The following is a 16,717-nucleotide window of genomic DNA, read 5'->3' as shown; positions in this document are numbered from 1 at the left end:
TTTAGAATCTGTTCAATTTACAAGTTTTGTTTTTGTTTTCAATTTTCGTCAAAACCAATTCCCCATTTATTTTAAAGTGTTAGATTAAGTAGAAATTAATTTAGTTTGTGTTTTTAAGGGTCTTGAGTCAAGTTATAACCCAATTTCGTCCAATTTAGTGTTAGGTGTCAAAACTGCCCAGAAAGTGTTTTTAAGGCAGTTTTGAGTGTTTGTTTGCTGTTTTGAGTCTTTTGGTTTGTTTTGGTGTTTTAAAGTTTAGTTTTGCATTCTTTGAGTCTAGTTTAGTGTTTTAAACTTGTTTTTACGTATTTGAGTCAGTTTTCAAGTGATTTGGCAATCCCTCCTAATCCCCGGTCTAGAACGATCCCTACTTACATACTTTGCTACAATTGATAAAAAAATGGTTTAATTTGTGTGCTTATATATTTCGCATCACATCACACATAATCCGGTACAACATGATAGAACAAAGCATGTTGAAGTTGACAGGTTCTTCATCAAAGAAAAATTGGAAGGGAAAATAATTGAAGTACTGGCGATAAGAACAGAAGATCAGTAGACAATTATCCTCACAAATGCTATTTCAAGTCACAAGTTTTCAAGTTTCTTATACAAGTTAGGTATGAGCGACATATATGCACCAACTTGAGGAGGAGTGTTGACTTTTGTATTTTAGGTAGGATCCCTAATTGATTGTAATTCCGTGTATTCTCATGTAATCACTTGTAATTAGTTCTTTTTCCATTTATGTTAGGGTTGTAAACCTATAAGTACCTCTTATTGAGAAGAATATAATACAATTCAAAACATTCTCTTCTCTACGTACCTTCGAGACAGGCGAGAGAGAAAGTTCATGTTCATATCCGGGAATAGCTGTAAGAAGTAATTCGAAAATCAACAAGTTACTAGGATCACAGATAAAATCAAAATAATTACAATAAACCAATCAAACAATTAAAGGGAAACTTATCTTCCGAAGTTGAGGAAGAAGAAGAAGAAGCCATGATTGCTAGGGTTTCATAAGGAGTCTTCTACACTCAAGCAGCCGAGAGTCCTTGCTATCAAATAGGGTTTTAGCACGAGATATGATAATACTGTGAGTGCAGGGACCTCCTAATATATATACACGCTCATCCCTTTAATCCAGCCTATTAACTGATTAAAGGGATATTCCAAATCAATTAGGATTTCATTAGAGTCCTAGATGGTAAAAAATTCTTTGTCAACTAATTAAGGTTTTCATGATTAATTGCACTAAATAAGGACTTCTAAACCTAACCAAACAATACTCCATAATTTTCTCAACTATTAATTCGGATTGACCAAGTTACCTGTATGTCAAGAAACAGTGAGCACATGTTCTTTGACACTCACAACTTACAATAGCCACTCAGCAACAACTACCCCTCCTCCTAAAAAAGTGAGAGAGAATGCTGGAATTTGAGAACATAGAGAAGATATTCATGTTCAACCCAGGAACAGCCACTCCAATAACGACTATCCATGCCTCCGAGGTAAGCAAGGCATAATCATAGTGAAAGATTAACGTGGAATTTGGCCTACCAGATGGAAATTCAGAAGACTGGGAACAGTCAGCCACTCTAACAACTTCTATTGACAAGAGAATATGCGACTCCTCCACTAGATGATGGTGCAAAACCTCCACAACCCTAAAAGCTGACTTCGTAAGGGACCTTTGGTGTTGCATAACTAACCACTAGGGTTGCAGCTTGGCCTTGGGATATGTGCAACAATAATACTCGAGTTGGTGGTGGTCGGGTTCTGGTTCTCATTCTTCTAACAATATCATTTCTAAAAGTTTGAAACAAAAGCACAGTTGTGCATTCAATGAAATTTAAAACCTTTTCATACAATTTGAATTCCGTTATATGTTACCTATGTGGTTCGATGGTAAAATACGAAATGCTTAATAAATTGCTTAGGTAACATAACAGAGGTACCATAAATCATAAAAACTCTGATAGCTCTAGTTAACTGCCACTTGTTTATTTAAAGAGGTTATCAATTAATACCACTATCCTCCTTATTGTCCTCGTTTTCAACCTCATTTTCTTCATCGTCATTGTCATCATCTGAATCTTCATAAGAATCACATTCAACTGGTAGATGACATTCATAAGATTTTTGCTTCTAGTGTTAATCATTACAATTCAATAACTTCTTAACCTACAATCATTGGTCATAATATGTTTGCCAATCCATTCTAATCTGAGGGATTTCGAGCGTTCAAGCAAGAGCATTTAGTAATAATGGTCCTCGATGAGTTGATTGTTTTTGAGTCATCATACTAAGTTTCTAAATGCATCAGTAACATAATACAGACATTCATTTTTTAACAAACCTAAGCAAGCAACTGAAGAACGATATTCATCCGCAAAATGGTAAGCAAACAGAGTATGTATCCAGTATAAATATTTGATATAAACTTTTATTTTTATTTTTTTTATGCAAACAATAGCGTTTTAGTGGGTTAAATTGCTAGTTGTTGGAGGTGGGGGTGGGGGAGGGAGGGGATCAGTAGGGTTCGAACTCGCACCAAGGTGCATAAGTATCATTGTTTTTCACCACTACGTAAAGCGTCAATTGCTGGTATAAATTGTCTCAACGAGTACTTTTATTAGTTTGAGCTGAACATATATTATTGCAAAATACTATTGAAATAGTCACATTTTTGTATGACTACTACTGAAAGCCCTATAAGGCTATTTGTATATATAACTTACATTCGCGATTGAGTTTAAAATGCTCCTAATTTATTTCGATTCCTAAATTTTATTTTTATATTTTGTTTGACCTTGCTCAGAATACAATGAGATCAAAATTAAAAATTAAAATTGAAAATCCCACTTGCAAGTTGCAATGCTGCTAATATGTCATAAAAATTAACAGACAAATAAAAAACATGGGCTAGGCCGAGTCGCTGACACTAAGCCTAAAGAAGGTCCGGCCCGAGAAAAAGTTACACAGCTTCCGGTGCAGAAGACCAGAGAATTGGGCCAGTCCCACTTTGCTAAGCATTCGGAAACATGGCTATTGCAGCAGCAGCGACGGCGACAATGGCACTGGCGGCAAGGCCAGCCTCGAATTTGTTGCTAACAACACGCAGGGCGAGGTGGGTCTTCACCCCTTTTGCCGTTTCTTCTTCTTTCTCTTCTTCTTCTTCAAAGCCTTCAAGAGCACTCATTCTCTACTCCAAGCCCGGATGCTGTTTGTGCGATGGCCTCAAAGAAAAACTTCAGGCCGCTTTCTTACTTTCCGGTCCTGATTCCCTCCATGACGTTGATTTGCAGGTAAACCCACGAAGGTTGTTTTCTTTACTAACATTTATAATCTCAAAATTTTTGTTTTTCTCTGTTTGTTAATGGAGTTTTCAGTGTTGGTTTTGTTCAGGTAAGGGATATTACAAGCAATCCAGAGTGGGAAAGAGCTTATCAGTTTGAGATACCAGTGTTGGCCAGAGTGCTATCTGATGGCACTGAGGTTTGTTTCTTCTATTTAGTTTGTTGGGTTGGCCTTAATTTCAAGATTAATTTGTGCAATGTGCTGGTTTTGCATTCGAAAATCTCACAAATTCAGTAACTTATTTGTTCTGCTAAGTCACTTGGAACATTTACAGCATTATTGTTTAAATAGAATACCGGGGGTATTATTCAGGTTGAGCAATGTTACTCAATTACATAGTAACATTGAACTTCTGTTCATAAACCTATGTTGGAGGCTTGGAACAAACTTGTTTTCTGTGAAGAATGCATTAAATGCAAAACAAGCATATGAAGCTGTCGTACTGAGTTTATGTGCGCTTTCCGTGAATTTTAGAATAAACAAGGAAACTGCAAAATGAAATCACACAAGCAATTCAAACTTGTGATCAAGTTTTGAGAAAGACTTACATTGTACATGTCCAATAGTCCAATTTAGTAAGGTGTTGCCTAACCAAATTTCACAAGGAATGTAACTTAGGCAAACTATCGTGGCTAGGCCCAAGCCTAGGCCAGACCTTAAGCAACTATGCTTTGGTATTTTACAAACCTATGGCAGGTTTGGTTTCAGAAATCCCAGTTGGAGTTTAGCTCGGGCCGAATAATGGTTGAGGTACCTGTTAAGCCTGATAGGCTGATCCATATCGTAACATGAGGCCTACTTCCAAAGTAGACTTCTTTCCTTCTGTACGTATTTTGTTATTAGTTTAATTTCTTGTCTTAATATCATTGTTCAACTTATCTTATTTTATTTAGTAATATAATTCAAAATGTCTTATCAACAAATATGTTTTGATAATGCTCCTTTTTATTGGATTACTGTATCCTTTATAATTTATATTGCATTTTTGCTTTCATAATAGTTTTCCAATATCCTGGCGCAATTTCTTAAAGTGTGATGGCCATCATGACACCAAAGACAGATTTAATATCTTCCTATTGACTGTGAATGGTTGAATCACATCTTTGTTGACGAAGCTATTTTACGGATGGGCTCCATAATGCAGTCATTTGAGAAACAATAAATATGGCATACAAATAAGATGATTTTAATGCCTGTATGTCTATGATGCGATGAATCTCATAAATTGTCTATTCTGGGGATTAGAATTTTTCAGAATCATATGGCTGAAAGGAATGGACATCCCATAAAATTTTCTGTATTATCAAGTGAACCATTTCATATGATAGTCTGTTTTGTCATAGATTGTGAGCTAGCCCTTATAATTGACGCAAAGTCTCTATTTCAGTTTGTTTCAATGCTAAGCTGAGTGATTCGTAACTGTAATTTGTAATGCTACCTAGGATTCGTTGTCGATTATATTATTTTTGGTTGTTTTGGAACTTTGTTCTAATGAACTTTTTTGTGCAAAAATATCATTCAATACCAGCTGATTAATTAGATGCTGAAACCAATTATCCTTCTTTGAGATTGATTAAAATTGGCATAGGCATCATATGCACATGCAACAATCAGATAATGTGTTCCATTACCCTTTGATATTTTTTTTTTTTTTTTTTTTTTTTACTTTTGAATCGATGTGTACATGCCCTTATCTTGCCATAACTTTTTTGTAGTTGGTCCTCCCAGAGGACATATACCTTTTGTAATCAATTCTAAAGACATTATTTTCAAATATCATTCTTCGTTTTTGCTTTCTTGCTTTTCTTTTTTCCTGCTGCTTTGAACTGTCTTGTGACACATATGATTCTGACTCTAAATGCCTGCTGACGATGCAGAACCCCTTTGCTATCTGGTGTCTCAGATTTTTTTTTCCCTTATCTTTGTCGTAAGATCCATGATCAAATTTTCTCAGTCATAGTTATATGATTAGAGTTTGCATTTTTCCCTCTGCTGTTGTGCATGATTGCGATGATATGGCTTTAGTTGTTAATCTCTTTTCAAGATATATAAATTTTTTTCTTTGCCAAGTATCAAGCAATTACTTTGCTTTAGATAGTGGATTGACTATCAAATCAACACCCAACTCAATATTAGATGGAATTGCCTCTATGAGGTGGCCTATCTTGCTTGAATCATCGCAAGTTTACTTACCCCGTTCGTTTCCTTTTAGCATGGCTTAGATATTTTGTAGATAGTACAAGACTTGCGCTTGTTTCCTCACTCTGCAATTTGATGATTAGCATGTTAACATTATTTTTCCTAAACAATCTAGAATTTTTTGTTTTCGCAGGTCACATTTGTAGTTTCATCTGACTAAATATTGTTTTCCCGTTCAGGAAACTCTACCCAGATTATCTCCCCGTCTTGGAGTGGAGCTTGTTCAGAAGAAAATATCTGCTGCCTTGAAACATTAGTGGGGTATTGGAGCCCCTTTGTAAAAGTGCTAGTTATTTTTCGTTGAATGTACATCTTTGATCGTTTAAAACTTGCGAGAACTTTGTATCAACGTCGAGTGAATGGTCAAAAAATGTTTCCTTGACTCTCCTTTCCTGATGCCTTTTGTTGTCTTTACATTGTTTCTATCTATGAAAAATGCACTTCAATTCCATTACTGCGTATGCAAAGATAGACACTTTTTCCCTTTTTTCTCTCCCTCTGTCAATAATTGGTCCCCGATGGTTTATGGAAGGAGAGTTTAGACTAACGCACAATCAACAACGATGTGATATTTCTAAAAAGCGAAAAAAAACAGAAAAAAAAGAAGAGCATGTCATATGTTTTTTGTATTTGTGTTGCGTTGGTATGAAATTATCCTGCATTTAAACCACGACATGTTAATTGAATGCGTCGAGATATATGAATATATTCGCATAATTATCATTTAGTTTCATTAGCGTGTTAAAACCTGTTTCGCAAATAAACACTAACCTAACCCTTTAAGAAACATGCACTTATTGTGTCAATATAGATCCGTTACAATACAACTCAACCCAAATTCTTAATTTTTCTTGCAGAATCATGTCGCTTATAATTATTATACGTCTATTTCCATCGTCTATAAAAAGAAATAAGTAGAATATCAGTACGTTTTCAAAGTTATATATGATTTTTAAAGAACCAGACCAATTTTCAAACATTTTCCACTAGTCTCTGGCTTTTGTTGAAGCAGACGGCTCTGTAGTTGTTAGTTCGATAATACGTAGCAATTGCAGGGTCCTGCCTTACGTGCCCCATTTTGCATTGCAATTAAAGAAAAGGAAAGAAAGCAACCATATTTAACAACGATTTCTCAACTTTGATCTACCACTTTAATGCATTATTGAAGCAATAAACTACAATTCATGTAAAGGTTTTCCACACTTTAATTAGTCTCTCTTGCTTTCTCCTAAGAAGACAGATTTCAATCACTTTAATTTCCTTTACATGATCTTCCATTTTCTATATCTTTTTCTAGGGCATTACAAGGTGAGATCATCATCATCATCTTTTAATGGAAGTGATGTATTTATTTTTTCTTAGGAAAAGATAGGTATAATTCAGACAAAATTCATCTAAATTATGTAAATTGGAGATTCTACTTGAGTACATAAAGGAAATCAACATTGCTCTACCCAACTTAACTAAACATAGATCTGCAGAATTAGGTATCCAGTTAATGACGTTTTTTCGATTAGTATATACCACCCAAATAATTTGACATAAAAAAACTTGTAAAGAAAGTATTATACTTAATACACGATATGATATTATATATATACAGAGAGCTTAAAGGGAGGGATTCCCATTTTTTGAAAAAAATGGTGATTAGGTATGGGGCCCACTTCACATCTAATTTCAACGATCCGAACCGTCTATTTTGTTAGTCTCGATTCATAGATCATCCTTGCAAAATATTAGCTAAATTGGAAATGTTTAAGACATCTAATTGAGTTCAAGGAAATGAACGAATACTTTGTTATATAAAAAAATATGAAATTTGATATTGATAATTAAATAGGCAAATGGTTTCGGATTGAATTGAATTTTTGCAAGGATGATCTATGAATCGAGACTAACAAAATAGACGGTTCGGATCGTTGAAACTTGATAATAAAAAAAAACCCACCAATTGCGTATATGATGGCATTAAGCCCCAGTGAATTTAGAATGACACTAAAAGGTTTGACGTTTTAGGTACTTAATAATAAAAAAAAACTTTTTAAAGAAATAATAAAACGTACGATGGATTTATTTTTGGTCAAGTTGCTAGTATAAATAAGAAGGCAAATTGAACAAACAAATATCCTAAAGGGAGCAATCATTGATAATATATTGCATATTTATAGTTATCAACTCAACTTTGCTAGTCGCACTTCAAAAAGATGGTGAAGAGGAGGAATTATACGTAAAAGCCCTAGGTCTTGGACATGTTGCAGAACACAAGAAGGCCGATCGATGATAAAGTTTCAAATCACAGAAAATGGAAAAGTAGTGATTAAAGTAATGGATGCTGATATTCTTTGACCAACTACATTTCATCCCTAATACAGTAATACTAATGCATGCTTTTTCAAGTTAATTATGACCAACTTTTTTTCCTGAATCTGATGAGGGATTAGTTGTTCCAAACACTTATCAACTTGATTAGTAGATACAAGCATCAATGATTTAGCTTCTAAATATCTCTTAAGCTTGTTTTTGCCGCTTTAACTTCCCTTTCTTCTTTTAAAATGAGGTAATTGGTATTCAGATTTTTCAAAAACAGTTTAAGTGGAACTTGCTTTATGGCACACGGTTAAATTTTGCCTTAAAATTTGGTAGTTTGGACCTATTATAACACATTATAGTCAAATATGAATTGTATTCCTTATGATGAGTCAATTCTCTTTCTTAAAGCGCAGACGTGAGTTATGCCAATTGGTTAAGATATTGTGTGACATATCTCGGTCCGAAATGTCCACTAGGACTCCGAATTGAGCTGTGTTGGCCGATACCTGGAAGGTGTCGAAGCCATAAAGTGTAGTGATGTGGGAAAATGTGAGTAAATTTGGACCTAAAAGTGCCTAAGTATAAGAGTGCGCTGTGAGCGGGAATGAACCCATTTCACACGTGATGTCAGAGCATAAGAATAGTACAATAAGATAGGGTGAGAATTATACCATCGAAGGTAATCGTCTACACTAAGATTTGCCAAGAATCCTTGTCGATAAGAAAGCTCAGCTACTAAAACCTGGAGAGGCGAAAAACAAGGGTGAGTGGGCCTGAAAATAAAGTTTTATAAAAACCTTTCTGAAAACATTGCAACCGCTCGCCATAAAAATACTTACTGTAAAAATAGTTTCCAAAATATACTTACTACGTATAGTATAAAAATACTTACCGTAGCCGGCAAAATCTCAAGAATTCATTACGGCACAATATCTCGTAACTAAGGGCAGGATATCCAAAATCACAAAATCTCAACAGTAATATAAGAAAAATTAGGTGCTCAAACAATCTATGCTAGCACACAAGTCAGAGTCGCCTAATGCGACCTGAACGACGAAATTGATGCTCATCAATTTATGCTAGCACACGAGTTGGAGTTGCTTAATGCAACTTGTATTACAGGAGTAGGTGTAATCATAATATACGCTCTAGTGCTACAATCACGTGACACTGGCGCTATTTGTGGTCACCTATGAGTCGGAGTTGCCTAAAGCAACATGTACGACAGGATTGACACCTACTTGGATCCAAGGCGAGCGTGCGGTGTGGAGGTGAACATACACGTGAAAGACTGGCCCTGGCCTTAGGCGAGCACTAACATCGGGGTGCAACAATGATGAGCAGACTACATATATATAAGCATGCCATAATGATTTAATAATTTTAGTCAACATAATAAACTTATCTACGCATCCCGTAGGATTTAGCATATTTCATAAATTTCGTCATTTCACTAATTCTTATAAACTTTAGTTTAATCCAGGGGTATGTAAGAAATTCTTTTTCAAATGAATAAATGGAAACTATCAAATATATATATACACACACTATAAAAAGGAAAAGACCCACTGACCTAAAGTCCGCGCTATAACTACCTAGTACGAATATCGATGCATCATGAACGATCGTCGCCTAGAACAATTATCAAATCACGTCTCAAAATTCTTATCAATAGAACATGTAACTTACATAAAAAACAACATCCCAAGGATTTCCTAGAATGATTTGCAACCCATTGACCAAAAGTCAACCGTCGGTCAAAGGTGGACGGTAGGGTCCACAACCCTACATAACTCGACTCGGAAGATCCGCATCTTAGATTTCCAATCTGTAACTTCCCAAGGGTTTCAATAAGCTTCTAGAACAACATCCTAAAGTTTCAGAACGATCCAACAGTCGGATCTCTGCCAATCGCTAAAATTAAGTGGTGGTCAACGTTTTATTTTATGAACTTATAAATTCAATTTGAGAAGATCCGTAAGTTGGATTCCCGATCTGTAAGTTCCTACTATCATCAAATATTACGTACTATAACGTCTTAAATTTTGGTGACGATCCAACGGTCAGATCGTCGATTGTTATAATATTCAAGTGGTGGACCTTAACAAAATTATACCCAAACAAATATGGAATGAGGGCATCCAAATTAGCCTAGGATGGGTAGTTCGGGTCTCGACTCATGCGTCGCCGCACGTGGGGGTCGGCCGTCCCGACTCTCCTAAAAAATGAACTATTTCCAAAAATCACCAAACTTTTCAGAAATGAAGATCTCAATGAGTAGAGAAAGTTTTATACCTGTGGCCAAATCCAATTTGGCAGGGAAAAGCTCCAATTTCCCTCGAACTCGTCGGAAACCCTAAAAATGGGTGGCTTCGATCCATCACCTTCGGTGCTCCGCCACCCCTATAGTTGTTTGGGCTTTGTTCTAGGCCTCAAGGGGAGTCTAATGGTGGTGGTGATTGACATGATACCATTTAGAAATGGTGGGATTTGTCGCCGTGGACTCCAGGAAGAACATGTTCGTTACTTGAATTTCCTTCGAGAAATAACACCAAACTCATCGATACTTAGGTGGAAATTACAAGAGGGATGACGACAAGATATTTACAGGTGGTGGCGGACTTTATCTCGCTAGAAAATCGCCTGAATTCGAGGTTGTTGCCGTTGGGTCAACAGTTGAGTCACGCAGGTTATTCTCCGACCCGATCTGCTGGCTCCCTCCTTTTCTTTCTGTCATTTTTCTCCTTTCTCTCCTCCCTTATTGGTCCATCCCCCTTCTGTTCTCTGTTTCATCCCGCTTCCCCAATCGACGGGGGTTTCTCCTCCTCTTTCTGGTCACTCCCCGCCACCTTTTCTTTTCTTCTTTCTCTTCTAATATTGAGAAATATATAAAATAATAAATAATAATCTTTACAAAAGTAGTTTTCAGATTTGTAGTTCCGTAAAACCTCCGTCATAACCTTGGCTTCGAATTCACTTGGGCCTACGCGTTCGTACCTTCGAGTACTTCGAGAATACGGTAAAGTGATAGCCCATACACGTCACGAATGACGGTCAACGAAAGTCAACGATCTCGCCTATAGTGGCATTTTTGTAAATGCACTCTTTTGAAATTTATAAAATAGTAAAATTATGGACGGGTCGTCACAATCTACCCACCTTAAAAAAATTTCCTCCCTGAAATTTGAAATCATTTGTTATACAAAAATAGCTAAAAGACAGCAGAAAAAATATAACTATGTAAAGAAGATATCAAGTTAGAGCGGTTGCATAAAAGAGAATGCTATTCCATCGCGATCGGAGTGCAGTGATTCCTCTTTCATGCCCCCAAACTCATATTTTTCTTCTCCTTTAGCACAATACTATAATATAATATTTTTTTTTATAAAAACATAACTTCGAAAATATTTATAAATGTATAGTAACATCCCGTCAAAATACATACATACATATATATATATATATATATATATATAAAATAACGTAAAGCTAAAGTAATTATACTAAGATTAAAACTGAACATAGAACATTTTTCGCCTATGCACTTGATGCGTCATGTACTCCGAAGATAAGCATGTAGTATCTTTGGGCCACACCCAAACAATAATAAATAAATAACCTAACGTATAAATAAATAGAAATACTAACGTAGACGGTAGGTACCTATCCACTTGCTTAATGAATCCAACGAATAAGTTATTGATATTACAGTCTACAGCCTGTAATACCGACAACTCACAGTTGACTCGATAAATAAGTAACAAATTCCTGATGGTACAATATTACCATCATGCCCCTCATTGGGAATTACACAAATCATCCAATTACCTCCATCGCACTCATGTACTGCCATCTCGGATGACAACACAAATAGCACACAATTTGCTACACTGTAATCTCGATCATTCAACTACCTATTCACAATACTCTTCTGTCAATCATGTGCTATGCATAAAATTTCCATACTACGTCTCAACAATGGCATACCCAAAACCAAAAATTGTAACAGTAGTTACAAGCAACTAAAATAAAGATAAGTGTATACCATTATCATGCTAAAACTATAAAACGGATAACGTAACATGCCATAAGGATCCGGATAGTTCGTTTGAGGTACCTAACAACAACTTTGTACCCATAGCCTTCAAGGAGACTTCCCAAGGCTTGGAAGTGAACCACATGTCACTGCAAGATGCAGTAGTCATAAACACACTATATATTCAAAAATGCAATTCACAATACCATAATAAGTAGATTCATATTGAATTTCTCTCGAATTTAGCGAAAAATTATGTCGAGAAGGCTAACATAACACTCGAGAATTTGAAGGTCAAAACAAGTCCATCAAATCTAGGATACAAGGTAACTGGAGTGAATGCATCACATCTCGCTACGATGGTAGCTTCCAGAAGATTCAATCACCAATGGTAAAATTCGTTCAGCAGAGTATTTGTTGGGTGATTGAAGAATTAATTATCACTACTAGATTTCAATGTCCGAATGATTCTTCTGAACAGTCTACCTGCCTCAGAAATAATACAAAGTGCAATAGAGTAAACACATACCCAAGGTTGACTGGAATGTCATCCAACACAAAGAGGTGACTATGGAATCATGGTCTAGTAGATGTTGATCGAAATGTTAGAAAATCTGAAAAATTCAAGAATGAGTAATTTAACTAAATGGTCTAAAATGTAGTCCCTCTAGACCAACGGAAAGTGAGCTAAATTGTCAAATCGGTCGATAATCATTGAAATATCATCATGATATCCACATATAGAAGATACCTCGTACCATGTGTAACATCCCACATAGCCCAGGGGAGTGGATCCTGTAAGCCTTATATGTATAATCCTATCTCTACCTAGCGCGAGGCCTTTTAGGAGCCCACTATCTTCGGGTTCCATCGGAATTCCGAAGTTAAGCGAGTTCGCGTGAGAGCAATCCCAGGGTGGGTGACCTACTGGGAAGTTCTGCTCGCGTGAGTTTCTAGAAACAAAACCGTAAGGGCGTGGTCGAGTCCAAAGCGGACAATATCTTGCTACGGCGGAGTTGAGCCCGGGATATGGTGGGGGCTCGGGTCAGGATGTGACACCGGTGTTATATCCTATCTCCATTTGGATACAAAAAGTGATTATAATCATTCAAACGATTTCTTGATGATTCGCTTATAACATCATATCCAAACTTGTGAATTCCAGCTGAAACAAAATAAGAAAGGCTAAGAATGCTCAAAGGTAAATATGTTTTTGCTGATGTAAATAGTAACTACATCTGCACAATTGGGATGATACACGACAGTGCAAGCGTAGACGTTGTCCTGGTTCTTCCATCGCCATTGTCAGAAGTCTAATTATTTTCATATGAATATGTACTTGAGAGGTCTAAGATTGATAAAGATTTTGGACACTTTTCTCCACAGAGAAATGTCATTCGGTTTCCAAGTAAAGATGGTAAATGTTGACTTAAAGTCATAAGTAAGATGGTTCATTTCGTACAGTTCTAATCGTTGGAAATATAAGTGATACTTTGTCATGCTGCTTCCGCACAGTAGAAACATCCAAAGAATACATCATCATGGATTTTCAAGATAGTCAAAGTTATCGAAAAGTGTAAAACCAATGTGAGATGAGATGAGACAACAGTTCAGTTGTCAAGAACTTTATTCATTGTCAACATCCTAAATTAAACTAACTTTCCTCGGTCGTAAGTGAGGAAAGACACTATAGCCAAAAAAATCGCTTAACAAGTTGTCGATAAATCGACAAGATCGAAGATATCTCGAATTTCACAACACTTTGTGAGATTTTCAACCTTCCTCCACTAAACCTTTTTGGGAAGAAGAAAAGAATATCATCCACTGAGAGCACGTCTCCCCACGAAACATATATGCTCTACATAAGTTTGAAGAATTTGGTCTCACTGCTGAGGTAGATGAGAATGTCATCGATAAGACCACTATGAATTCGCCAGGCTATGGAAGAAAAATTGAATTACAATGGTTAGTCAGGTAGATCATCAATTCGAAGTATGGGTATTAACTGTTTTTAATCATTACCTGACTGAATTGCTAAAATCTAGGTACGACCCTAAGGTTCGGCCTTTCGCCTTCATGAATAGGTTAGAGGTTTCCTAGATAAGGTATTTGGTTGGATAAATTCCTAATTGGTAAGCTTTAGTAACTAAGTTCCCTCAATGAAGTAAGACTTGTTCAAAAAGTCACAAGGGAAAATTGGTGTAGTACAAGAAAGTGGATCGATGGTGTACTCCACTTCACCATTTGGTGATATCCAAGGTAAAATTTAGAGAAATGATGCCAAAGATACGCGTTCTCGAAACATACTATACTACTTCCTTTCACTACTACGCGAACTAAAAGGTCTTCATAACTTTCTCTATATTCAAATCGCTATTACAATGGAAATTAACTTGTGCTTCAATTGTAGTGTTTACCGGGTGGCAATGACCACAAGGATGAATGGTCAAAATGTTTTGGTTACCTGGATGGGTAAAATAGTTAATACAACTATGAGTTTAAACTATCCTCCAAAAGAGCTTGCTCCTAATTAATGCATATACAATATTTTGATATTGTTCGCTACCCTGAAACTGCGAACCGGTGTTCTGGCATAAAGGTATCACTCTCAGATACTAGCATGTTTCCGGTATTAGAAATCATACCACCTGAATACTGGTTGATAGCTTTTGGATATCGGACAATATCATTAATTAGTAGCACCACCGTAGGCTGATTACATGTTAGAGCCCACTTGGGTAGATTGTCTCAGATGATTGGTAAGGAACTGATCCTGAAAAGTGGTTTTAGTAATTCTAGGGAATATGCTTACTACTTCGGGGATTTCTACTAACCGTAGATATAACAATTCGTACTCCTGTGCCTATGCTCATCATAATGATGAGTCTAACACTAAAAGAAATTCAGGAAACTTGTTTTGGTGGGAACATCCAAAAATCGGAAAAATAATTTGCTAATAATTTACTTTAGAACAGACTGAAACGGAAGTCGATCTTCCTCCTGAAGATCCAAAATGATCACTAGTGTGTTTGAAAAGATTAGTGCTATCGAGGACAAAAAGTGATTGTCCCTCCAGATGTTCTTCTATCAAGTACCACCACTTTAGCACCACATTGTAGCTTAAGACATTTTGGAATTTTTGATGAAAAGTAAAACTTCATAGGAATTCAAGTAGGTGGTATACTAACAGGTACTGTCAAGGAATCAAAGCCATTTCTGGTTTCATATCTTGAAAGGGTTGGTAAAAATGACTAGATGATAGTAGAATTGGTAGGTACATCCCCCTGTGATGCACAACTATCAATATAGTAGCCCTGCGTCAGGGCCATCAACTTATCTCAAATCAGGATTTTCCTTGGCAAAGAGGTTCTTCGTTTAAATCTAGAGGCGTCTGCCAAAACATTCTTCTCGAATGTCAATAAGTCGCCTAATCCCCCCAAAACTTAGGAAAACCTAACACGTTTTTCGTAGTCGATGAGGTGGAAAAATTCAACATTTAGGCTCAAGAATTGAGAATGCTTACATCATGAGTGTGATGAATGCAATACTGCCTAAACTTATGCTCTGGTACCAAACTGACACACCCCGACTTGAAATGTCCACTAGGACTCCAAAATTGAATTGCACTGGCCGACACTTGGAAGGTGACGAAGCCATAAAGTGTAGTGATGTGGAAAAATGTGAGTAAATTTAAACCTAAAAGTGCCTAAGTATAAGAGTGCACTGTGAGCAGGAATGAAACCATTTCACACGTGATGTCAGAGCATAAGTACAGTACAATAAGATAGGGTGAGAATTATACCATCGAAGGTAATCGTCTACACCAAGATTTGCAAAGAATCCTCGTTGATAAGAAAGCTTAGCTACTAAAACCTGGAAGGGCAAAAAACAAGGGTGAGTGTGCCTGAAAATAAAGTTTTATAAAACCCTTTATGAAAACATTGTAACCCATCGCCGTAAAACAAGTATAATTTCCAAACTATACTTACTACGTATAGTATAAAAATATTTACCGTAGCCTGCAAAATCTCAAGAATTCATTATGGCACAATATCTTGTAACTAAGGGTAGGATATCCAAAATCACAAAATCTCAACAGTAATATAAGTAAAATCAGGTGCTCAAAAAATCTGTGCTAGCACATAAGTCGAAGTCGCCTAATGCGACCTATACGACTGAACCGATACTCATCAATCTATGCTAGCACACGAGTCGGAGTTGCCTAATGCAGCATGTACGACCAGACTGGTTGCAGTCATAATATACGCTTTAATGCTACAATCACGTGAACACTGGCGTTATTCGCGGTCACCTATGAGTCGAAATTTTCTAATGCAACATGTACGACAAGACTAGCACCCACTTGGATCCCAGGCGGTCGTGCGGTGCGGAAGTGAACATACACGTGAAAGACTGGTCTTGGCCCTAGGTGAGCACTAACACTGGGGTGCAGCAATGATGAGCAGACTACATAGCTATAAGCATGCCATAACGATTCAATAATTTTAGTCAACATAATAAACTTACCAGCGCATCCCATAGGATTTAGCATATATTTCGACAATTCTTATAAACTTTAGTCTAATCCAGGGGTATGTAAGAAATTCTTTTTCAAATGCATAAATAGAAACTATCAATCATATATATACCATAAAAAGGAAAAGACCCATTCACCTGAAGTCCGCGTTACAACTTCCTAACACGAATATAGAGGTGTCACGAACGATTGTCGCCTAAAACAATTATCAAATCACGTCTCAGAATTCTTATCAATAGAACATATAACTTACATAAAACACATCCTTAAGG

The 16,717-nt window shown here is 36.5% G+C and overlaps 1 protein-coding gene across 2 annotated transcripts; it reads left to right on the top strand.

Annotated features, from left to right (window-relative positions):
- Positions 1-2,916: 2,916 nt before the first annotated feature.
- LOC103450654 (uncharacterized) lies at positions 2,917-5,949 on the top strand. Of its 2 annotated transcripts, none has more exons than XM_008390020.4 (3): positions 2,917-3,311; positions 3,412-3,501; positions 5,742-5,949. In XM_008390020.4, exons 1-3 carry the CDS (start codon positions 3,048-3,050, stop codon positions 5,817-5,819), a joined length of 432 nt encoding a protein of 143 aa, XP_008388242.1. In that variant the 5' UTR covers positions 2,917-3,047; the 3' UTR covers positions 5,820-5,949. The 2 variants fall into 2 exon arrangements, with proteins under 2 accessions (XP_008388242.1, XP_070683258.1); XM_070827157.1 differs by lacking the exon at positions 5,742-5,949 and adding an exon at positions 4,072-4,373 and having other exon boundaries at positions 2,945-3,311.
- Positions 5,950-16,717: the final 10,768 nt, after the last annotated feature.

Source organism: Malus domestica, chromosome 08 (assembly GCF_042453785.1).
Source record: "Malus domestica chromosome 08, GDT2T_hap1".
In the NCBI taxonomy this organism is placed as follows: domain Eukaryota; kingdom Viridiplantae; phylum Streptophyta; class Magnoliopsida; order Rosales; family Rosaceae; genus Malus; species Malus domestica.
Note: the sequence above shows the minus strand (reverse complement) of the source record. Positions and strands in the feature narration are given on the sequence as shown.